This window comes from Odontesthes bonariensis, chromosome 21, assembly GCF_027942865.1.
Source record: "Odontesthes bonariensis isolate fOdoBon6 chromosome 21, fOdoBon6.hap1, whole genome shotgun sequence".
NCBI classification, from domain to species: Eukaryota; Metazoa; Chordata; class Actinopteri; order Atheriniformes; family Atherinopsidae; genus Odontesthes; species Odontesthes bonariensis.
In genome coordinates this window covers 17,881,710-17,906,221 of record NC_134526.1, presented here as the reverse complement: position 1 = coordinate 17,906,221, position 24,512 = coordinate 17,881,710, and the positions used below count along the sequence as shown (strand labels likewise).

Below are 24,512 nucleotides of genomic sequence, written 5' to 3'. Positions count from 1 at the left end.
ACCCCCAACTATTTGTTTGACTATCACTTCGAGTGATGCAACCACAACAAATTGTGAGATGGAATTTACTAATTTAATTAATGTTTTTAAGAATGCTCATCTTAACGGATGCACTGAAACTCCTTCCCTCAGCTGAGTTTAAACGGCTCACATCATGTTTGCCACTTAGATACTAGGTATTTTTTGGGTTTTTTTCAGTTGGGAATCTTTCTCCTCTAATCAAGAGTACGGTTCAGTTGCACCCAATGACTTCCTGTGCTATATTTTAACGCACACTTGTCTGTTAACCACTTCTGCTGCAGAGGACCAAATACACAGCAACAGGAAGCAAAAGCACTCTTTCTTGTGCAACTTAAAATCAGTTTGCTTCTGCAGTAACAGAACAATTCTACAGGCAAACTTTAATGGCTGGAAAACCGAGCATGGCGATTGGAAAAAAAAAATAATTTAATTAAATGGATAAATATTAGTGATTGATATGAGGATGCGTGCCGTGTGTTTCACACACACTGTGCATGCTGTATGCAAGCTTGTCACCACAATAGGTGGTTCTAGAATAATTTAATTTAACAGAAATGATAATTGTGAGATATTCATCTGTACCCTCTAATCTTTTTTGCTGCTGTCTGACTAATCGAAGGACCAACTGTGACACCTACTGGTGGTTTTTATATCAGTTGTGCGATGCACAAGATTTGTGGAAGAACAAAAATGTCTAATGAACATTTGAAAGTAATTGCCTTTTTAATTCAGATCATTGCTGCTGGTGGACATCCATTAACAGTATCGACCCTGCTTCCAAAAGCCAAGACTCACAGCTGCCATTCAGAATCATACCTGAAACATTGTGTGAATAAAAACCAACAGCCTTCCACTGCTCGCTGTATTGGCTGGAATATTTGTTAAAGTAGAACATACGAGAAGACTGAATTTCATTACTTTACACACAAAAAAAAAAAAAGAATGCAGGAATGAATGAGATGTTAAAAAAAACCGTTAAACAATAACGTGGCTCCTCCAGATATAAACAAATTCACAACTTGGCTTGAATATAACCTTCCGTGACATGTTAGCATTGCACAACTCTCTCGCCTGTATTACAGAGGGTGTAATGGTGCCTTAACATGTAAAGGACTACAAAAAAATGTCATTTTCTTATTGAGGGGATTTCTATTGAGCATTGTGTTACCCAGGTAGCCACTTCTGCAACGGTTATTATTCACACTAAGCTGACCAAATGTGAAAAATCTTTGCTTGTTAGCTTTCTGTCCACAGTAAAATTCTGTTTTTCTAACCTAAAAGCAAAAGGCGTGGGTAACACTTTCCAGGTTGGACCTCGTAAGCGGCACGAGGGGAAGCATAAACTGCAAAGGGATGAAACGGTAACGGAATGTAAACTCTCAGCATGCCTTCCACACACTCCACTCATTATATTATGGCTGAAACTGTTCCACCAGTGGAAGGTGGTCCTGCTCTTCATCATTTTTTATTTCTGCGTACCTCTCGCAGCTTTCAACGTGTCTTGCGGTATACATAAATCAAATCTGGGATATTTCTACACTGCTGAACGGTCTACTCATAAATATAAGGAAAGACAGTCCCAGTTTTCACAGGATGAGACCCCATGCAAGCCTTTGAAGAGGGAAAATGTAACAATTTGATATAAAGAAATTGAAAGACTGTGCATTTCTTACATGCATTTCAATCTGTGTGAGATGCACAATATGATTAGAAGTCTAAAAGCTCTAATTTAGTAAATACATCACTGGGAAATTAAGGTAAATGCTTTAAAATGGGACTTGCATAATTAACAGAAATGGTGAAACATTACAGTTGCATTTGAGATCCTAAGTGTTTCAATGCTTAGGCTGCACAGAGGCATCGAGAATCCTTTCAGAAGGTTTGGATCTGGCATGTCCCTTCCCATTCTCTGCTCCATCTAGCAGCAAAGCTCCTGAGCGTGTGTCCAGTTCACAGGTCTATTAATAAGTATTTTGATCGTGTTAATTGGTGAAGAGGGTTTCGCTTTTTGCTGACTGAAAAATATATTGAACTTAAAGAGCTAGATCCTGGCCTAAAGTCCGGGGACCTCTTCTTAATCTTTTCTTCTGGATACTCTCAGCGTCAGACTTTCTGCCATGGACTCTCACTGCATCTATAATACAAATAGTTGAGAGGAAGCACAGTGTTCATGAGAAAAAGAATCATCGTCTTTCTGTTAATGCAGAACAAAAAAAAAAGAAAATCAGTAACAATTTGCTTCTACACAGGGATAAAAAGTCAACCTAAAGCAGGAAAATACCATGCTTTTCACGATGAAAACCTCAATGTAGCCTCCATACCAACCTGTCCTTGCTGAGGAGTGGCTGGCTGGCCCGGGGCCTGTCCTGGCTGGCCGTAGTACGCAGCCTGCTGCCTGTAGTACTCTGCCCAGGCGGCGCTGTAGTCTGGCTGGCCCCCCGCCGTGGATGCTGCTCCCCCTGCTGGAGCTGCAGCTGCAGCCCCGGGTGCTGAGCCGCCTGCTTGAGCTGGAGGTTGTGGGGAAAAAGAGGGAAACTGAGAAGTTCATGTTTACTGAAAGTAAAACATTTGGTGGGTCCCAAATCCAAACTACATGCATATTCTGAGCAGGTATGAAAAGGTGTTACAATTAATATCAGACAGAATTTATATTAGTCTAAAATACAAAAGAAATCTGGTCTGTTAACTCCTGCAATCGGGGAAGTAGTTTTCTCTCCGCTTCTCACCCATCTTCTTGTAGTAATCCTCCCAGGCCTTGGTGTAGTCCGGCTGGCCTCCCGGTGTCTGTGCGGGCTGGGTCTGATCCCCTGAAGTCTGGGCACCTCCGGTTGGGTTAGCAGGGTATTGAGCTGGCACAGCCCCTGACGGCTGCTGGTAGTACTGAGCATAGTAGGCCGCCCAGGCTCCGTTGGGGTCATTGGCTGCTGCCTTGCCTAGAAAAGATGCAGGGTGGAGGGGGTGAGGTCCTCATAGGGTGAGGGTGTGCCCCTGCTACTGGCCTGGAGACCGGGCTTGGAGACCAGGGGGGAAACAGAGACAGGGTTAGCCAGAGCTGCTGAAGATGAAGTCCATGCATCTCATCTCAACATTTCCATCATTACTCCTGATCACCGTTCCACATTTTGAGGGGGAAAAAAAGCCATTATTCAGGGTGCATGAAAACACATGGCGCTAAAGTGTGACTCACCGGGGTCATTGGGTGGCTGCGGCTGCCACTGCTGGTAGGTGTTACTCCAGTTTGGAGGCGTGTACTGGTGTGGGCCTGGAGGACCACCACTGGCAAGAGAAGAACTAGTTGATTATCAAAAAATAAATAAACAGTAATTCTCAGATATATCACCCTAACTTGAGAAACATAGCTACTACACAAATGGTTGAACAAGAGATGTAGCGACTCACTGGGGTGGTCCAGGAGCCCCAGGGTGGCCAGGGTTGTATGGGTTGGTGTTGTAGGGACCCATTGGACCAGCAGGTCCCAGTCCACCTCGTCCACCTGGCCCTGGGCCCACAGGACACAAAGGACCCTTAAAAAAACAACAATATAATAGCATTCATCATGTTAGTGCAGAAGACAAAGAACACTTCTAATTTGAAGAATATTTATGAAGACCTGCGTCATTTACCCAGCTCCAGAGTGTGCATTTATCCAGTAGATAATAAATAAGGCACGGAGATGAGAACATCAAAGGCAGTTGTGAATGTTTTGTTCATGCTGCTTGCCTTTGTTTCCCGACTTGTTCAGTAACAAGAGAACCAAGTACCTCAATCTTCTCTTCAATGAGCTGTTTGGCGTGGTCAATCTGCTGTGGCGACCCCCTGATGATAAACAGTTTAAAGTTTGGGTCTCCATTGGGGGGCAGCTGTCGAGAGATTTCCACAAAGGCTCCCGTCTGCTGGTTGATGGACTTTACGTTCTCTCCTCCGCGGCCAATCACAAGCCCACACTGGTTGGCTGGGATAGAGAAGGTCATTTCGCCTCCAGGAGGTCCCCAACTGTCTTGGCCCCCACCTCGGCCCCTGCTGCCAGCAGGTATGCCTGGAGGACCCGGGAGACCCTGTGGGCAGAGCAGAGAACGCTTAAACTGAAAGTTAAAACAGCTACATGCCCCAACTGAGTAAGATGATTTGTTACAATATTGTCAGGCCTTCGTTTAGCAGTGAATTAAAAAAAAAACAAGTTATAGAGTGCAGCTGTTCATGAAGAAGTGTGTAAGAAGGTGGTCCGTACCCCCTGTCCCTCCTCCCTGACCCTGATGCTCTGCAGCAGGTCGTTGATGATCTGTGCAGCGTGCTCGCAGCAGTCAGGTGGACCACTGATGTGAGCAATCTTATCCGGACCAGTCCCATCATCTGCAAGAAGGTTATAGGAAGTTTTTTTTTTTTTATTGAATCAGACTCCATCATCCCAGTTGTGTTATTTACAATTAAATCAGTGTGTGTAAGACATCCATTTCTAATTTATTGGGGGGAAAAAGGAACTTTGACTCGAAAAACACTTGAAATTCAGTTGCTTGATGTGAGGTGGCAGCTTTTGAGATAAACAACCATACTGAACTAAATACTTCGAGGTTTTTAAACATAATGCATTGCCCTTCTATGTTGGTGGCATCAAACATCAGCTTCTCATGTTGTTTTAACACAGATAAGAACCTGAATGTACTTTAAACCCTTGATTTGATCCAAATAAGTGTGGACGTTTAGAACCAGACCTACCTTGTTTGAACTGTATCCTGACTCCAGCATCATTCTGGATTTTCTTGATCATATCCCCATTGCGCCCGATGACCACTCCAACCGAGTGTCGGGGAACTGAAATCTGAGTGGAGAAGCCCATCGGTTTATCTTTTAATTTCCTTGGATTTGACTGAAAGACCCTGATCTCACTTCCAGTCTTGCTCTCCCACACACAAAACTTACATCCATGCCTCCACCCATTCGGGAGCTGAATTCAGTCCTTTCGCTAAAGCCGCCCTGGTCCCTGTCCCGCAGAATCTCCTCCACCATCTCCTGGGCTTGCTGAAAAAGAGAAGTTACACGTTGACCACGACACTGGGCAAACTGAGATCAACATTTATTTTGAACTCGCTGCGATGACTATAGCTGCACCTGCACTTTGTACGAATCTCCAATAATGCGCAGAGGCTTGTCAATGTTCGGCCCCTGAGAGGCATCCTGGATCAGGATCATCTTCACCCCCGCGCGCTCCTGGAATATCGCGCAATCACACATTATGGTTTTAAAAGATATATATATCTCATCTGATCCTTAACAGGTCTGACATTTTATTCAAATCTCCTGATACATAAAATATAAGAAATAAAAGACCTTTATGTGCCTCTACAATGAAAGACACCTTGAAGCCTTGCAGTATACCTGTAGCTGTTTGATAGTCTCTCCACCCTTGCCAATGACCAGACCAGCCTTGCCGGCTGGGATCATCATTTCATGAACTGTACCATTCTGCCCATTGGTTGACTCGTGGTAGGAAGAAGGGGGTGTACCCCTTCCTCGTGATACTATCTCATCCAATAGCCTCTTGGCTTTCCTGGTTGAGGAAGAGCAGACCACTTAATCTCATTAATCATGCCATCCTGAGGACTAAAAAGCTGCTAAGATGCAAAGAAGGACGGAATAAATGCTATGTTGAATACATGGTCTTTAAAGATAACAAATGACAGGGCCTTCAGAATGATGCATCATCATGGGAAAAATGTTAGCTGAGCAGAGCAACCTACTTCATCATTAGTGATTGTTACAGATGCTTCCATTTAAAAATGGCAAGAAGCCTTTTTGCACGATGTCTAAAACTTACTGTATGGAGTCAACGGATCCCGAGAGAGAGACGCTCCTCTCTGGAAGGCCTCCGCTTTCTGGACACACACACACACACACACACAAGTGCACAGACACAAAAAACTATCAACTTTATGAAAAATGAATAATTGCATGGCCAACTCCATCGAAGCGCAGACCATACCTGGAGATATCTGGACTTTGCAACCTGACTCCTGCTGAATCTTATTGATCTGTTCACCTCCTCGGCCAATAACTGGTGATGAAGAGAGAAGAGAGGGATGCACCGTCAATAAATATGGGGGAAGGATGGCGTATTGTTATGTTTAGTTCAAATAAAGTCGGGCTGAACTCACTGAGTCCCACCATACTGTCCGGAACGCTGTACTCCTCTGAGGTGGAGGTGGGTCTGACTCAGTCAAGCAAAGAAGGGTAAAAGAGGCAACGATAATAATCATTTGCAACATTTCTTTCCTCCGCTGCTGAAGTATTTCTACATCATGCGCAGTCTAATGAAAGCAGCAAGGTCTCACCTTGGCTGTGCAAGAGCAGCTAACTGCGCGCCGATAGCTGAGACGGGATGACGGCGAAGAGAAGGAGAGAGAAAAGGTTTTGTATTACTAATGGAGGACACTGTGACACAGACAGAGTAGGTGGACCATAGACAGACAACACTGTCACCTGTGAGTCATAAACGCCAGAAAACAAACTGTCAGCAAAGCAAAAGAGAATGAAACAAACTCACAGAGAGCTTTGGCTGATTCCAAGTCACTCTGTGCAGCCAGCTTTTTGCTCTCTGGTTCATCTGTCGGGTGAGAAAAGTGCGTGAGGATCGGCAATACTCTCTGCATCTGAAGTCATAGAGAGGGATGCGATACAGAGGTTTAGTTACCTGCGTCTTCCAGCTGTCGTTTCTGTCCAGTGAAGGGAAAGCCATCCGATGCAGAGGTGTGGTTCATGGGAGGACCAGCATCACCCCCGATCTTAGCTGCAATCTGGTGCAAAAGTAACTCATTTATACTTAAAGGCAACTCATCTGTATTCATATAGCAACATTTAAACACAAGTATAACCCAAAGTGTTTTACAGAGCAAAAGCTAAATTTAGGAAAAGCAGCCAAGGCCATCTATCATCAATTTATTCTTACTCGTCAATCTCATATTTTATAGTCTGTGTAATTATTGTGTAAAAAATACCTGCAGCTTTTTGTTTTATGACATAGTTGGTGTAACACTACTGTTATTTTTGGGATTACATACACGATTACAAAAACTGCATCGCATACAGTACAAAAACAAAAGATTCTGCCTACAATAACACCTTGAAATGCACTGAGATATAGATTTCTGACATTATTTCACATTTTAGTATCAACATTTAGTGTCAATGTTCTCAAACTAATAATTATCATAATGTTGTAGCACTATGGAGAGGAAGACGTAGACAGTAAATTAAAGCAAGATGATAATCTACTCGGGTAAAGGTTCTGTGTTTATAACTCAGTGTAGACTCTGTTGGGACACGGCTGTCGAGCACAATCTCCATCTTTCAGGAAACATTAACCTGTGACTTTAAAAAAAGCTGGCATGTGACTTCATTTACAAACAGCAGATAAAACGGGAGACGAAACTGTCAATTTATTGTCGTGTTGAGTCTATGTTAGCCCTCATGCTAACTACTCCGCTTCTCGGCTCCACCTGCCTGTCACATCTCTCACCTGCCGGGCCCGCTGCACCGCGTCCGCGAACGCGTCCTTCTTGATGCCTCCTTCCCCGTTCCCAAGAACCGCCTGCCCGCCGGAAGAGGCCGCCGAACCGGGTGGCGTCGCCGCATTGTACTCCGACATGTCAACCGCACAGAGGACGGGGGGAAGGAACAGAAAACTGCGACTAGAACTGCGCAGGATAGCAAGTAGACGAGGAGAGGAAAGCGGACGGAGGTACGACGGCAACCGAGAAGGATCACTTAGCTCAAACACTTTCTTTGAAAAAATGATGGCAACAATAATAGTTATTTTTGTTTTAATGTGCTGTGTTTTTCAGAATTGTCTTGACTTAATAATTAAACGTTCTCTCATAACGTACACTTGCACAGTTGATCATATTTTCTATTAGGCTATTTACTGAAAACACGCAGTGTAAAATAGTTTGGTCCAAATGTACAAGAGCCACGTTGTGGAGGAATATAGCAGCGTCTGTTGGAGTACTTCAAATATGAAGCACAGTAATACAGGCTACGAATGAAACTGTTACTTTTAACCACTGAAGGACACAAGAGTCAGTCATCTTCCATACTTTTTAGAGAGCATGCTTGCACAACTTCATATCAAGAGAATTGGTGAATACAGTATTAACTGCCATTTATTTGTTAAGTGAAGAAAAACAGATGCAATTCTTACATTACTATGATCATTATTTCCATGGTCCTCTATACATAACTATTTGTCAGGATTATTAGGTAAACAAGAAAAAGCTTTGCATTTTATTTTCTTGATTGTTTTATCATCACTACTCGATCATCTTGACAAGCTTGTAAAAAAAAAAAACTTAACAGACAAATGTTTTGTTGTACAAAAATTCTCCTTCAGGCTTTTCTCCAAAGTTTTCATGACATACAGCAGTCAAAAATACAATCTGTATACTTACATGATTGCTAACATTCAATAATTGTACATATAGCCACAATATGAACATGATATAAACACTGCACTATCCATGTTTGTTTAAAGATCACAAATAATGCTGTGATATCAGAGCTCATTACCACCACTTGTAGATCTAAACTGTCAGTATATTTTCAGCACTGTTCGCTGACTTAGTTTCCCTCCTGCTTCTAAGACCCTCTCTTACCTAACAAGAGTTTCTCCGTTCAATCTTTACAGAGTTCGTGAAGACTCTCATGTGAGGAATAACTGCTTTATCCTTTTCAGGGAAAGAACAACTTGCTGTTGGAATGTCATCCTTTGGAGGGTTTTCATCAAACCTTTCCAGGTAAGTGGCAGAGGAACAAATGCTGCCAATCCCAGAGGTGATGTCAGACTTTCTAACTCTTCTTCTGAGCCATTCAGCAACATTGTCATGCGCTCTCTGATTCCTGAACTCTGAGATGCTCCCATATTCCGAGGCGGCATCTCCGCTCACTAAAACAGAAGATTAATGGGTCATTCAGTGGAAGAATACGTGTAACAGAGTATGTGCAAAGATTTCCACTTGATTATATCAAACTTACTGCTCGGAATGTAGAAGTCATCCATGCTGTGCGCCATCGTCACAGCTTGCAGCTTTGGTTCTTCTGGTTCTGTCGCTAAAGCTTTTAACACTCGGTCTATCAGCGTCTGCTCCCTTCTCTTCCACTCCTCCTCTGTCAGCATGGGCTGTTTTGCTTGCCAGAAAAATGTTCTTTGTTTTTCCTCATTTGAGAAGCATCCCTTGTTTTGTGTTGTCATTTCAATAATTTTCTTTAACAGCCCTTTGACTGGAACAGGATCACCAAACCAATTCCAGTCAAGAACATGGTATCTGTTCCCACACTTTCCTAAAAGCTCTTGGAGGGCTTTGCCCTCTCTGGCAATGTACTCTTCAATGGGCAGTTCATTGAGCCAGTTTCCCCAGGTGAACAGCACCATGCAGTGTCTCCACACTCTGTCAGTAAATGGCATCAGGAGCTTGACCACTGCTTTGTAATCTCTCTCTGTGAATGCTTTGAAGATGGGAACAACCAAGAGGAACACATGAGGCCCTGGAGCACACATGGAGACACCGCGGAGAACTTCACCTTTGAGCCAGTCGGGTGCTTTCGTGTCTTTATACCAGCCTGGTGCTTCAACCACTGTGATTTTTACTCCATCAAAATTTCCTTGATGTTTCACACATGTTGCGGTTCTCCTTTGATCTTGGGAATTCTACAAAGACACACAACAAACTCTGTGGCATGACAAATCCTGACAGACATTCATTCTGACCTTTAAACTGTGAGTGAAACGTTTAAGGGATGTTTTAGCATATTGGTTTACCTTCTCAAACCAAGCTGTGTCAAAAACAGTTTCAAACACCTCCCTGAACAGCATTAAATTTCCTGCTGCACTCTTTCCTGACCCTTTTCGGCCAACAAGTAGAATCCGCATGTCATTGATTGGCTGCCTCTCCCCTGTACAAAAATGCAAAGTTTATTTTCTTTCATGTTTTATCATTAAATGGTAACATTGCTTCCATATATATCAGAATGTGTTAAAAGATTTTAGGTTACCTTCAAACAGTTCTTTCAGCATTCTTGACTGTCGTTCTGTTATTTTCCTTAACTGTCTGGCCTTCTTGTTTACAGCATCTCTTTCTTCCTCTATTTGTGTTGCACGGTCCTGGTCAACTTCATAGTAAGGATCATCATTTCCTGCACACATCTCTTCAATCTTCTCAAGAAGCACCTTTACCTGCATCTTATTGCTACGGTCCACGTTGTTCAGGACGTGATACCTGTTCCCACATTTATTCACCAGCCACTGCAGACCTTCCTCACTCTCTATTCGCTCTTCCACAGTCTTCACTCCCAGCCAGTCGCCTCTAGTAAACAGAACAATGGTGTGCTTCCAGACATCATCTGTAAAAACACTCATGTGTTCCTGGACAGTTCTCAGGTACGATGCATTGATTGCCGTTGCCAGGACGATCACAAGCAGCACTGCATGAGGTCCTGGAGGGCACAGATACACGCTGTCCTCGATTTCAAGTTTGTCCATCTCATTGGTGTCCTGAAGGGTGTGGTTGTAGAACCAGCCAGGAGAATCTACCACCGTGAGTCTCCTTCCCTCGACCATGCCATGGCTTATTTCACAGCGCATTGTTCTTTTGTTATTGGAATTTACATTAAATGCATTTTTTCCCAGAATAGTGTTGCCTGCTGAGCTCTTGGCTGCCCACTGTGCACCAACAATCACCAGTCTCAGATGTTCTGGGGGAGCTTTGCTGCCTGCAGAAGTTGTAAGAATTTGAAATGACATTATTAAAGAATCATTTTTAAAAAATCAGTACTTACAGGAAAAAAAATAAAGATGTAATTCAAAGGCTTTTGAAGCCAAGATGGTGGTGGATGTTGGTGGTTAAGGGTGATAGATTCTCTGGTTTTACTATTACAAGAAGTGTAATTGTTTAATTGTTTCAAATTATTGGAAAAGATTGTAAAATAAGTAAAATTAGTATGACAACTTCAATCAGTGTTTGCTCTCCAGCTTTATTTGATTTTTTTTTTAAATTATTTATAGACGAGAGACTTGGTTGTTTATGTAGATTGATGTGAGTTAATATTCAATGCATTCATTCTCATTTTCAGGAAAGGATTACTATGTGACTTACCTCCGATCAGTGCTTTGAGATACCTTCTTTGTTTCTCCACTTCATCAAACCTTTTTGACGCTCTTTTAGCCAAAACCTTTATTTCTTCTCTCAGAGCATTTCCATGAGCAATATCACCTGTATAGTGACTCCCTCCGTTGTCTGCAACCACTGCCTCAATTTTCTCAAAAAGCTTTAGGACTTGAGTGCTATCCTGCTCGTTTCTGATATTGAGGACATGTCTTCTGTTCCCACATTGCTGAAGAATCCACTGCAGCGTTGGGCTTGTTTTGATTTTGGATTCTACATTTTTGTCACTACATGGAGCAAGTGAAGTGAACAGCACAATGGTGCGAGTGAGCACTTCTGCCCCGTAAAGTTCAAGGTGCTCTTTTAGTGATGGTTTGCTGAGCTGGGGCAAATGTATATCAAAAGGGATAACCAGCAGAAAGACATGAGGCCCCGGAGGACACAGGTGGACACTATTCTGGATTTCTATCTGATCCAGCTTTGGGGTGTTTTCTCGTGTATACATCCACCACCACCCCGGAGTATCAACTACAGTGACTGGTCTGCCATGTACCTCCCGCTGCCTCGCCACACTCTGAGCCGTTCTTTTGCTAGTGTCAAAAACACCCCCCTGTAGTATGAAGTTGCCAGTCGAGCTTTTACTTCCTTTTATTTCTCTTCCTCCTATCAACACAATCCTCAGCTCTGAAGAGTGAAGACTTTTCCCTGTCGGAGAGATTAAGCATAATTTACATGATTGTACAAATTATAACAGTCTGTTGGTGTCATTTGTTTGCTACAGAGTCAAATTTCATGTACTGGACATATTCAGCCAGTAAAGAGTAATTTTAAAAGCCTTTTAAAAAGCCGATTTAAATCATCTTTGTTAAGTGACTTTCAATTACACAAGATTGCACAGTTTTAAGGAGATATGAATAAAAGATCACTTACCAGAACTAGAAACAGCAGGTTTACTGGCCATAGTTTCTACTTGAGACAGCTGGCTTTTCTGTTTGTGTGAGCACTAACATAAGAAGTCCTAAAATGAAAGTAAAAATAAGGGTGGATTAGGAGGAAGGTGTGGCTTGGACTTTTTGACGTCTGTATTTTTCCAAAATCTTTTAGCAGGGTGTGTGCAAAGAGAAAAAATCCAATGACAAAAAAAAGACACAGAGACACAACACCAGGCACACTCACACTCGCTCCTAGGGTCAATTTAGAATCACCATTTAACCTAACATGCATGTTTTCGAACGGTGGGAGACAGCCCGAGTAACCGGAGAGAGCACAAGTAGGAGAACATGCTAACTCCACGCAGAAAGGCCCCAGCCGGGATTGGAACCAGGAGCCATCTTGCTGTGAGGTAAAAGTGCAAATCTCCTCATCACTGTGCAGCCATCAAAGAAAAAGCTGTCAAACAACTGACGGATAACCAAAAAACAACAGTGTCATTACTGTGACCTGACAATTGAGATGAGTTTGATATGAGCACTATTTATGCAAACTGAAAAATAACATATTTAGTGAAGAAAACATCCTGTTGATTATTTAGTTATGTAAAATCACTGTGATGTACTGTTACTGTGTGGTTTTAAAGAAAGAATAAAGTATACAAAGTACTAAGAAAATTCCCCATTTCAGTGACTTCCATCTATTTTCACCTTCCAATTACAACTTCTTAAAAGGTGCTCTACTTTTAAGTGTTGGGAGTGTTTAAGAGTGGTTATTGTCGTTTTGCATTTAGTGAATTTGAATAAATAACTTTGTTATGATTGAATTTTTTCTGATATTTCCATGACAATTTCCTGACGAAAATTAAGTTGGAAGAGAATCATTTAGTATGGAATAATTATTTTGTATTAAAAAGTTCATGTCGCCTCAGCCAGTATTTAATCACTTCCGCCAGTAGATGTAGCTGTCGGAAATTCATCTCCTTCAAATACAAAGCCAACGGCCATTTTTGTTATGGGCAAACTACGTCAGGAGATGACGGAGTCATTTTCTACCCCATGATTGGAGGAATCATGTCTTGTCAAACGTCACGTATATTTGGCGCTCTTCATTCAGGACCAGTCTGGCGCGTTTTTGAAGGGGCAGCGTATTATCCGAAATGTATTTAGTATTTCAAGACGCAATAGTTCTTTAAATATCAATGTAACATCCCGCGAGTTCACGCACCCATGTCTGACTTGGACAGGGTTTGGAGCACTTTCTGGGGCCGCGAGGAACAGAGCTGCAGTGAGACTAGCATCTAACAAAGTCTGCTAGCTTGGTATTTTACAGAGAAACTAATGTCTGCTGACAATAAACAACCGTCTTCCTCACAAAAATGAAGTGCACCGCTGTCCTTAAGTCACACGAACACGTAGAAGTGAGTAAGAAAGTGTAAGAAATCAGCCTCTGACGAAGCACCGAGTTAAAAGTTCAGCCTTGTTGGTGAGTGTTTTCCTTTACCTTGGTTTTTGCGGCTGTTTGTCTGTCATTTAGCAGAAAACAGGAAACGTTAGTAACAGTTTACACCTTGTGTTATCATTTGTCACTGTATGACTGTGACTATATGATTATTCTTTTAAATTATATTATTGACTTTGACCTCATTAAGACTCTGAACTTCCAGCATAGCATAGTGTTAATGCTGTGTAGAGCACTGTAATGTTTCTAGTGTCCTGTAGGAAGAAAACATGTCAATGGACTTACAACTCTGCAGTGAAACATTCAGAAACTTCGAGTGATGTTGTGCTGTTGATTGAAAGTCGTTCATTTAAATATGTTAACGTTTAATTGAGAAAAAGGGTTTGATAGTTATGTTCGTTATTCCGTTGTGTTCGTGGCTTTATTGCCCAAATTTATGAATTATGAACTTAAAATGGGGAAAAAAAACAGGGAGGGAAAATAAAATGAGTTTACATGTCAGGTTGCTTAGACCTGTAAGTTAAGACCTTGTGTGAGTCAGTTTTCTCTGTAGTTATTTACTTTCCAGTCAGATCTGTGGTAAACACTGTTTTCTTTTGCTTCCAGGCTCGTCACATTATGGCTGGTGTTGTGGCTATGGCTTCTGTCATTGAAGACTTTGACACCCAGGTATTTTTGTGACACTCACATTTGCTTGCACTGGTTATTACATTGAAAGAGTGTTTTTGTTGATGATTAGTTACCATTGGTGGCATTACGAATACAATTTTTCAGCATTTTTTGGGTTACGTATTTGATTGCCTTTCTCTTCATTTTGATGCCAGTGTTGTAGTATAAGCGTTTCTAAAAATGTAATGACTCACATAATCCTCATAGAAATGTTAGCCAGTTAATGGCAACAAATAATGGATCTTAAATGTCATCTTTTATTTATATATTGCCTGAAAAACAGGAAATTGGGACGATGATTTACTGAAACGCATGCAAAACTAAATTTAAATGTAGTATAAAAGGCAAAAACTGAGTTTGTACAAGTTGAATGAGCTTGAAAGTCAGTATTTGGTCTCAGCACCTTTATTCTTTAACACACCCTGAACCCTCTTAGACAAGCTTTCTGTCATTTCTTTAAATAGTTTTCAGGAATAGTTCTCCAGGCTTCTTGCAGGATATCCCAAAGCTCTTCTTTGGATGTTTTCTGCCTTTTGTTCCGTTCTCTGTCAAGATGATCTCACACTGCTGCAATAATGTTTAGGTCCAGGTTCTGGGAAGGATTCATCCCTCCATGAGACCTGTTGCTGCTGTTTTTGGCTAACGCCTTTTTGTGGAATTATCTTGTTGGGGCTAAAATATTGTTTTTATGCCGGACAAACTGTATAATCTGACATTCTTCTGACAGGCTGCTACTAACAAAGTGCCGAAAGAAACTATTTAAAACCGACTCATTCCTTCAGCTTTGTGACTGTTTAATGCTTGACAGATTCATAATGAACAAAAAAACATGCCTCTGAAAATGGTGGGAAACAAGAACTGGACTGAAAATGAGTGAAAAAGCGTCCAACCCCATTAGGGGAGAAACAAACTTTGAAAGACCTTCAATAAGCCTGGAGAACTACTGCTTAATTCTTTCTGCTTGGAAGCAAATTTATCAGGAAATGAGGGGGGACTCAAGACTTTAGCACAATACTGCTACAATATACAATATTCGTCAATATTCGTCACCTCAAATATGTAACGATTATGTGAAAAACCTTTTTTTGTGTTTGATCAACTTTCTCTTTTTACAGCCTTGCAAAAAACCTCGAAAAGATGCTGGGAGTCCTGTGGTCAAAACGATCACCAATTATTTCTCTCCTGTTCCCAAGCCCGTGGAGAAACCGTTTTCTCCTCCTCGCTCCAACAACATCATGGACTACTTTAGTCGAAAGGTATCCTCCTCTAAAGAAAAAACAACCCCACCGGAGCAATCGAAAGAAAACTGTCGGATGTCTCAATCTGCAGAGAACAACACAGACCCAGAGGGGGGGAAACGGCCGTCTCAGAAACGGGTAAGAAAGACCAGCAAGGCGGCGAGGAAACTTGTGGCTGAAAGTATGAGCTCCACCGACGAGTCGAGCTGCCTGATTGTAGAAGAATCGCACGAAAGAGTAGACTCCACAGCAGACTCCACAGCAGATGCAGTTGGAAGCTGTGTGCTTGCCAGCGAAACAGCAGCTCTGCTTTCAAAGTTCAGTGCCAAGGCTTGTGGCAAAGGAAGAGCGTCTGGTAAAGCTGACTCCAAGACTGTCGGTGATGAGCGGGCTCAAAGAGACGAACCTGGTTCCAAATGTGAGGACGCTGTCAAATCTGAACCAGCACTAAAAACTACTGAGCCATCTCCAATTGTATCTACAAGAGATGATGGAAAACAGGTTAAAGCTGCTGCACGCAAGGCTGGGAGGAGGCAACAAAAAGAGGCAAAGCATCCAGAGCCAGAGGAGATGAAGGCACAGAGCTCGTTGTGTGATGATAACGTGGAGGCTGACGTGGATGAAGCCTCTCAGCTAAACAACAGCACAGTCAAAATCTCCTTTGAGGATTTTGTGCGCAGTCAGAATCAGGGCTCGATTGAAGAGGACATAGAAGATGACGATGTGAGTAAAACCACAGCGGAGGTAGAGAAATTAAACTCTGGACAGTTGGATATCCCCAAGGTTGAAGAAAATGCGGGCTCTCCGGTGCCGTCAGTTCAGATCTCACCCCGAACTGTCACTATCCAGGCTGAGGTGCATGTAGTCTCCCCCAAACGGGAAGCAGTTAAAGAAGTTGGAAAGGTGGCTTCGATCTTCAACCGGAGAAAAGGGGCTAATAGCCCTGCAGAGACGGTCTCGTCTCCTCTCACAGAGGCTGGAAACCCCCTTCCCTCTCCAACGCTCAAAAGGAGATCCAACGTGGTCCTTCAAGAGGAGGATCTGGAGCTGGCGGTGATTGAGAGTGAATCCACTCCGAAAAGCAGTGAAGCAGAGAGGAAGCAGTTCATGTCTGCCTTCAAACAGCCCAGCGTGGAAGGGTCCAAAACTAAACCTGTTAAAGGCCAAGGCAAACAGAAGCAAGCTGGAGAGAAGATTGTGGATGCTTCTGACAAAGTTACCGAAGATGGTTCTGTGATTCCAGCCTGTGTTGAGCAAGTCTCTCAGGAAAACAAAGCAGCCAAAAAGAAACCTGCGAGAAAAGGAAGAAACAAAGCTAAAGAGGAAAATGAAGCAGTCACCACCTCACCTGCTGGGGAAGAAACTGTGGCCACAGTTATTGAGATTGACGACAAAAGCGAGGAGCCTCTCGTCCCCTCGGCTCCCTCAGTCCCAGCTGTGAGGAGGTCGAGACGGGAGGCGGCGGTTAGACAAACGCCTCAGACCACCCCGACAACTCCTGTCAGAAAAAGCAGGAGAAAAAATGAGTCGCCAAAGGACTCCGTTGCTGGTTCTGTTTTACCTCAGAACGGCCCCGCAAACACGTCCACCCCGAAGACACGCAAGTCCAAACATGGAGTCTTTGCAGCAGAGGTGGTGTGTCCCCCAGACGCAGAGGAAAGTCCAATCAGGTGACACAGACGTTCAGTTTATGACTGATGACTTCTGTACAGCATGCATTTCACTCTATCTGTGTGTTGTCTTCAGTATTTGGCATCGTATTTATATTCTGTTTCTTTTATGTTTTTTCTCACCCCATTTTTGTTTAGGATTAGATTTAGTCGGGTTCATAAGAATGTTTCCACAACCAAGGCTGAAAATGCAAGTGACACAATCGCTTCTTTGGCAACTGAAGTAAGTTGTTGATTTCTAATCTTAAATCTTTATGTGTTGATTCTCTGTTTTGATGTCGGATGATGACGAACACGTCCTCATTTACCTTTGTTTCAGACATTTAGTAAGTCTGAAAAACGGAAGCAGGCAAAGAAGTTGTTGGAAAAAGCCAAAGTTATTCAGCACAGCAAGAAAACTTTGGAAGAGAAGGACAGCTTGAGACGTTCATCACGGAGCAAGACCAAAAGGAGCTACTGTGAAGATGAGGTACAGCAGGGTGGCTTGGTCTATAATGCAGTCAGCATTGATTTAGATTGATTCATTCTTAATTAATTATGTTTGTCTTTGATCTTATCATGAAACACTTATGTGTAGTAAACTCGGAAAAAAACACGAGGCGATAAAAGATTTTCTGTCATATCTGGAGTTTTTTTATTTGAGTAAAGATTCACATAAAAAATGTGAGCGTTTGGAAACGATTTCCTCCCATTTATTTCACTTTTTGTTAAGATATTCTCATAGACACAATCTGGATATTTGTCATCCCCAATGAGCTGAACATAGTTTTCTTTATATTTCTTGCTCTTCTCCCTTGAGTACTACACATTAAAGACTTCTCTATCACACTGAGTGTTTGGAAAACTTCTTTTAATTACTCTTTTTGTAACTGAGATGTTGCTTCTCCGGTCTGTCTTGTCAGGTTTCTGTCATCTGCATTGAGGATGAGACCGCCGCACCTCACAGTGCACCAGAAAAGAGGAAAGCACAGAGGCCTTTACGCAGTCTGAATGATGTTCTGGGTAAAGCCACACCAGCCGCCAAAGAGACAAAGGCTGCTCTAGGTATTTTTTCGCAATCCGCTGCGCATCGCTGAACATTTTGTGGTAACCACATCTAAAAGGACTGCGTTTTCCTTGTTGACAGGTTCTAAAGTTGCCCCCTCAGACCAAGAGAAGTCTGTTAGGAAGGTTTCGGCCATAATTTCCATCTTTGACGAGAGCAGTCGCGAGGGCTCTGAAAACTCCCAGGATGACGAGCAGTTCAGGGCGCGCAGGGAGTTCTTGAAGAGCGGGCTGCCAGAGTCCTTTAGGAAACAGATTGCTAAGACCGCTGCCACCAAGGAGGCGTTCTCCATGTCCTGCTCCTCCTTTCAGCCAGTTACACACACGACACAACCACCAAATGGTAAGCTGCTCTCTCACAGGAATGTACATATTAGGTACAAATTAGACCAGTGGGTTAAGGCAAAGCTGTGGGTTTTTTTTTATGTGTTTCGACAGATTGTCCTCTTTGGAGTTTGCCGTGGCCTGAGTCTTCATCACTGTGTCATCTTAAAGATCTTTGGAGCCGAACATCAAACCCACCTCCATCTGTTAGCGGTTCCCTTTCTTTGAGTACAGTACCAGCTTGTCGAAGTTTTTCTGAAAAGGTATGTTAACATTATTCTTCCAATGCTTGTCTGTAATCTTTATGGAACAGTTTTTTTTCTCCAGATGCCTCCTACCTGCTAACAAGTGCACAAAATATATGAAAAATGAGTAAGACTTGCTGTCTTAAGTCGTATTTTAAATTGACCGGTGAAAAGAGTTACAGTGAAGTTTCTTTTCAGGCGTCGGGCTGCAGGCCTGAGATGACGGAGCATGTTCGTCAGCTTCTGATGGAGGAGTTCAGCACCTCTAACCCTCACTTCCCCGCACAGATGTTCATCCCTCGCATCCTGAAGAGACGTACCGACCATCAGCAGCAGGTCGCAGGTCAGATCAGTATCTTTTAACTTTCCTCACAGCACAAATACGGGGGTCAATTTCATAATCTGTTAACGTTTAGAGCATCGGAATTGCCCCGAATAACCATTGTGTTTACTCATTAGAACAAGAAGCTGTGAGAAAGAAAGAGAACACCAGCACACCACCGCCATGTGAATCTGTTAGAGGGAAGAGGAAGAGGAGGGATGATGAGGGAGAAAAAACGGTGAAAGTGGCCAAGAAACAGAAGTCAAACCATTCCGAAAAGAGAATCACCACAGCTGAATCAGAGCCACCAAAAAGGGGAGGCCGTACGAGACGAACTCAAAGATCCAGACCGGAGGAGGAGGTGACGGGGAAAGCCGAGCCTTCACTGAAGTCTGCTCCCATCCCATCTGAGGAGGATTCTGTGGTTGTGCTGGATGACGAGGATGACGAGGATGCTAGAACAAAAGGTATGTTAAGCTTAAACTTCAGATACAGACAGATATTACTGAATTATAGTGTGTTACGCTTGCAGATGGCCTTTTATAATGATACTTTTGTAAGAAATGTGCTGACAGCGACAAAGACGTATCACAAAAAGAAATTCTGAATTTATCCCATGAAACTCAGTCTGCAGTTTCTTTCTTTTAGATGTGGTGAAGGAAGACGTGCTGTGGACGGACAAATATCAGCCCCAGCACTCCAGTGACATCATAGACAACGCTGCCTCAGTGAAGAGGCTGCACAGGTGAAGACATGCATCTACAGACATACACCTCTACCTCCGAAGGAACAACCATTGCATTTGCGTTGCACTCTCTTTTGATATCAAATTTGCACGATTTGGGGAAACCTTTGACTTCTACGGTTTCTTTCTTTTTGTCTAGTTGGCTAAAGGAATGGAAAATCCGTGCAGACAGAGAAGAGAGAAGGAATTTGAAAAGCAAGAAAGAAGAGGAAGGCTGCAATGGTGTGAGATTATTCTGTTGTTTTATTACTTCCTCTATTGGCTTGGTGCATGTTTATTTTAAGTGAGTGATGCTTTCTCGTGTCTAGATTCAAACTGGGACTGTGGAGAAGAGGACTTCCTGGATGGAGAGGACAGGTTGTGTAATACAGTGCTCATCACAGGACCCACAGGAGTTGGAAAGACGGCCGCGGTCTATGCTTGTGCCCAGGAGCTTGGCTTCAAGGTGCAAACACATCGCATTTGAACAACAGATTTGAAAGCAACGCAGATGTTGAATCGTCAACATCACCGTGTCCTCTTTTTATCTATTCTATTTTCAAGGTATTTGAGGTGAATGCTTCATTTCAGCGAAGCGGTCGTCTTATTCTGTCCCAGCTGAAGGAAGCTACCCAGTCACACCAGGTGGATAGTCAAGGGGTCAGTGCCCTCAAACCCACTTACTTCAACAGCTATGGAACCAGCAGCAGCGCTGGCTCTGTCAGGCCTGGATCTTCTCCAAGTATGTACAGAATTTTACACTAAAACCACGGTTTCTGATGAGTTTCTGCCATGTGAGAAGAGCAATTATGAAGTTGTGATTTTGTTCTAAATGTTTCAGGAAAGGGTAATTCCCCTCGCAGGGTGGTTTCCTCTCCCAGGAAACCTCCTCAGTCACCAAGTGGTGTGAAGAAAGGAGGCCTGGCACCAACGTCTCTTGCTAACTTTTTTAAAACGGGTCAACCCACCAGCAAAGAACCACCTAAGACTGCAAAAACTCAACAAGCGGGTAAGCGCACGTTCCCTGTGTCAGCTATTCAAAGCATTTTGCTTTTTTTCTTACTCTTGCTCGTCTCTTATAGCTTCATCTGAGAAGGTCCTGAAAGCAAGTGAGGCTGGCAGTAAGAAAAAAGACCAAGCCACCAAATTACCTGCAGCCACCACCCTGAAAAAGAGCAACAGTGAAGAACAGAACAAGAAGATGGCCACGTCACTAATCTTGTTTGAAGAAGTGGATGTTGTTTTTGACGACGACTCAGGGTTTCTAGCTGCCGTTAAGACCTTCATGACCACAACCAAGAGGCCAGTCGTCCTCACAACCAGCGGTTAGTATGAACAGCCAGCAGACAGTCCCACAGTCTGGCTTGTGTTGATAATTATTTTATGAGCCGTGTTGTATGTTTTCAGATCCTGCTTTCAGCACCATGTTTGATGGAAGCTTTGAAGAGATCCATTTCAAAAAACCTTCAATTGTAAGAGGAGAATTTCTGAGTGATTCACATCATCTTGTCTGAATGCGGTGATCTTGTTTTGTTAACAATGGTGATTCAATCCATTAGATTGATTGCGTTTGAATTCTCATTTTTCTGCTGTAGTTGAATGCTGGCAGTTACCTTCAGCTGCTGTGTTTGGCTGAAGACACAAGGTCAAACCCAACAGATGTCAGCTCTCTGCTCAGACTCAACGGCTGTGACATCAGACAGAGTCTGCTGCAGCTGCAGTTCTGGGCTCGCAGCCTCTCAACGAGGCCACTAATACATACTTGCAAAAATGGTGTGGAGATGAGTTAAAGAGCCATGTTGTCAATACCCTGGTTTTGTTTGATATACTACATAATGTTCTTGCAGATGTGACCTTGACTAAAATTTGGATTTCTAATTTTTTCCCCATATTTGCATTAAAAGCTGAAGTGAAGCCAGAGACTGAGGAGGCAGCCAGTCTACCTCCCTGTGACACAGGCTGCACTGAGAGCAAACTGGGCCTGCTGAATATTGAACCAGAGAGAGACATTTGGGAGCTGCTCAGGGTAAACTCTTCATCACGTAAAGACCAAGTTAGAATACTCATATCATGCCCCCCTCTTTAAGTAAAGCACTACAGGAAATGCAGTTATTTTTTCTTTTGAATTATTTTTATTACACAATCCAAATCAATTCTGCCCTTGCTCTTATTGAAGTGACTTCATTTTAGAGTTTTGATAGATTTTGATCAATCTACCAATCCTTCCACGTAGTGTTTTGTTCATAAGCTTTCAACAGCAAATAGAATTGTTTTAGATTAAAGAAAACAAATTGTTTCACAAACTCCATTTCCCTACATCAGACTGAGGTGTTCATTGTAATGTTGACTCATTCAAGCGCTCGCGCTGCAGTTGCTTTACGATACTGATGTATAAATGCTTGTTGTGGGACTGGGTGTGTTGTCTCAACAGAGCCAGAGTTTGATGGAGGAGGCGGTTTGCTGGGAGCTGCTGACAGACAGCAGGCGACGAGGAGTGGACCTGCTCTACTCCAACATGGAGACCCTCTTATGCCTACCTCTCACACCGCTGACTACCTCTAAACCCAAGCACTGTGTTTCTCTGTCACAAGAGCATAAACCTTTCAGTCATAAGCTGCAGCCATCGTCCACGTCCCTGCAGGCGGCAGAAGCAGGCGATTGCTCTGACGATTGCAGTCCAGTCAAAGTGTCCAACAGAATGAGGAGGAACAAAAAACGACACCGTCTACCTGACCAGGAGGGACTGCGCTCCGAGTCAGACTCGGAGGATGGATTTCCATCTCTGTGCACGCCGCAGAGCACTACACAGCCAGAAGAGAAAGTCGAAGAGAGCAAAGTTTCAGAAAGGTTAAAAAGGAAGCCACTGACTCGAGAAGAGCGAATCAAAAGTCTTCCAGTATCACAGTGTCTTGAATCAATGGCTGACTTCTTGGACAACATGTCCTACATGGATTCATCCCTGCTTGTCCACCCAGGCGGCGGTTCCGTTCACAGAATATCACCAGTCGGCGCCGTCGTTAAAGACGGGATGACGGATGAGTCGAGGGTTGAGACTGATGGTGGGACCTGGTCAACAAGAGGTCGTGTCTTAGAGATCCAGGCAGCTGTGGAGGCCCTGAGCTTCCGGAAGTGTCAGTCTTCAGTGGCGGACGCCTGGGACAAAGTTCAACTACTCGAGGGGGAGCTGGGAAAAGAGGCTGCGGTAGATCTCACGCTCCCTGTGGCCGCTCATCGGGAAGGGTACAGCTTCACTCAGGACAGCCCCTGTCAACCACAGTGAGTCTTTACTGTGTTTGACCTGTATAAACTTGCAAAAGGGTTATTTGTCACAGAATGAATGAAGCCATTTTTCTTATGTTCTAGGCTGGTCCAGCGGAGGAGAGAAGTGATGGAGAGTCTCATGTTTAGAGGAGTGTTTGGCACTGTTAGCAACAGACCAGCAGCTGCTCTGGACTATTTGCCGGTCATGCGCACCATCTGCAGATCAGAGCAGCTTAAGGAGCAAGGCAAAGTCAAACGAAGGTGGGCGTGCAAACACTAGTGTTTTTCAGGTGCTCGGCAGCGACGTTTGTTGGTTTTAAGTGTGGTCAGGATGTGGCGAGGATGATTAACGGGTCTTAGTTTTGACAACAAAGACATAACATTCTACTATAAATAAATTTAGCAGAAGTGTGACTGAACGACAGATTAGGCCTGTATGCAGCTCATGCAAATGAAGTTTCATGAACTGTTTTTATGCCCCCCCCCCCTCTTTCAGGTTCCTGCACTATCTGGATGCAATCAATTTGGGTGTTGAGAAGAACACTCTACAGCTTCTTGCTGAAGACTTCCCCTAATCCACACAGATGTGTCTTCATGATCAAACACAGACCTTGAATAAATACCTCTAAGGTCCCTAAGCTTTGGCTCTCAGAAGGAGCAAGGAGCATGTTGTGCTGTACAGTTTTCAGGTTGTGGACAGTCTTGCAACATCTCGCCGGGGTTGCCTATAGTTTTATGACTGACTCAGCCTGAGATGGTTGCTCAACTCAAACTGACTGTTTCCACGTAATTTATCAACATGGAAGTTGCTAAATCCCTTGATGTAGAAGATCTTCTGGGTTTGAGGCCGCACACCTAAAAACAGCTAGGTGTGTGTGTGTGAGAGATCCTTTGGTGCTTTGAAAGCTTTATATGAATTCTGTGAGGTTAAAACATCTGGAGTGTGTTTTTTGTACAGTCGTGTTTTGTAGCCTCGTATATCTGTGCTTTGCGTTTTGCAAAGTCTTTTTAACAAATACATTACTTTTCAGTAGCAAGAGTGAGTAGTTTGGATAATTTGTAAGAGATTGATATGTAAAATAAAATGTCCACCTATATTTGTAAAGATAATAAATTATCACCTGCCATCCTGGTTCTTGCAGCTGGCTTTGGACTGAAAGTTCTGTTGGTCAGACCTGAAATTCACATTTCATGTTTGCTTTTTAGATTATTTTTTTTTTAACTTTTTTTTTTCTGTCTTAAATATGTACAGATTTTTCACGGTTGGTTTTTTGTTGTAACAAAATAAAGACTTAAGACAACTAAATGGTTGAGTAGTCTCATCGCTGTGATTGGCAGGTTCGTATTTTCTGGGCTTGCAGCGCATGAACTTGTGTTTCGAATCAATGCAGCTGGCATCTGCTTTGTAGGTTGACTGGTTTTTAGCTGATTTTCATCTTTGAACCAGTGGTAGAAA

At 43.1% G+C, this 24,512-nt stretch overlaps 3 protein-coding genes across 6 annotated transcripts; 1 reads left to right on the top strand and 2 right to left on the bottom strand.

Moving 5' to 3' along the window:
- Positions 1-725: 725 nt before the first annotated feature.
- Positions 726-7,754, bottom strand: LOC142371988 (far upstream element-binding protein 2-like). 2 transcript variants are annotated; one of them, XM_075454699.1, is made up of 18 exons: positions 7,532-7,754; positions 6,707-6,809; positions 6,560-6,619; positions 6,348-6,384; positions 6,171-6,223; positions 5,999-6,070; positions 5,834-5,891; positions 5,395-5,566; positions 5,128-5,226; positions 4,939-5,037; positions 4,735-4,837; positions 4,250-4,371; positions 3,783-4,076; positions 3,421-3,545; positions 3,209-3,297; positions 2,748-2,954; positions 2,347-2,528; positions 726-2,155 (listed from the first exon to the last, which is right to left on the bottom strand). In XM_075454699.1, the coding sequence occupies exons 1-18, from the start codon at positions 7,658-7,660 to the stop codon at positions 2,147-2,149; spliced, it is 2,013 nt and encodes a 670-aa protein (XP_075310814.1). In that variant the 5' UTR covers positions 7,661-7,754; the 3' UTR covers positions 726-2,146. The 2 variants fall into 2 exon arrangements, with proteins under 2 accessions (XP_075310814.1, XP_075310815.1); XM_075454700.1 differs by lacking the exons at positions 726-2,155; positions 2,347-2,528 and having other exon boundaries at positions 2,863-3,032.
- atad5a (ATPase family AAA domain containing 5a) lies at positions 7,203-24,318 on the top strand. 3 transcript variants are annotated; one of them, XM_075454696.1, is made up of 25 exons: positions 7,203-7,753; positions 8,744-8,804; positions 10,135-10,601; positions 10,694-12,510; positions 14,166-14,228; positions 15,344-17,136; positions 17,275-17,359; positions 17,456-17,605; positions 18,039-18,180; positions 18,263-18,523; positions 18,619-18,767; positions 18,948-19,092; positions 19,209-19,538; positions 19,720-19,816; positions 19,956-20,038; positions 20,125-20,261; positions 20,360-20,537; positions 20,637-20,804; positions 20,878-21,120; positions 21,203-21,267; positions 21,391-21,568; positions 21,700-21,821; positions 22,227-23,071; positions 23,159-23,317; positions 23,553-24,318. In XM_075454696.1, the coding sequence occupies exons 5-25, from the start codon at positions 14,178-14,180 to the stop codon at positions 23,629-23,631; spliced, it is 5,460 nt and encodes a 1,819-aa protein (XP_075310811.1). In that variant the 5' UTR covers positions 7,203-7,753; positions 8,744-8,804; positions 10,135-10,601; positions 10,694-12,510; positions 14,166-14,177; the 3' UTR covers positions 23,632-24,318. The 3 variants fall into 3 exon arrangements, with proteins under 3 accessions (XP_075310811.1, XP_075310810.1, XP_075310812.1); XM_075454695.1 differs by having other exon boundaries at positions 10,135-12,510; XM_075454697.1 differs by lacking the exons at positions 7,203-7,753; positions 8,744-8,804; positions 10,135-10,601; positions 10,694-12,510 and adding an exon at positions 13,082-13,583.
- On the bottom strand, positions 8,149-12,187 carry LOC142371987 (GTPase IMAP family member 8-like). The gene is made up of 6 exons (XM_075454698.1): positions 12,099-12,187; positions 11,160-11,873; positions 10,060-10,776; positions 9,827-9,960; positions 9,043-9,715; positions 8,149-8,953 (listed from the first exon to the last, which is right to left on the bottom strand). Exons 1-6 carry the CDS (start codon positions 12,127-12,129, stop codon positions 8,664-8,666), a joined length of 2,559 nt encoding a protein of 852 aa, XP_075310813.1. The 5' UTR covers positions 12,130-12,187; the 3' UTR covers positions 8,149-8,663.
- Positions 24,319-24,512: the final 194 nt, after the last annotated feature.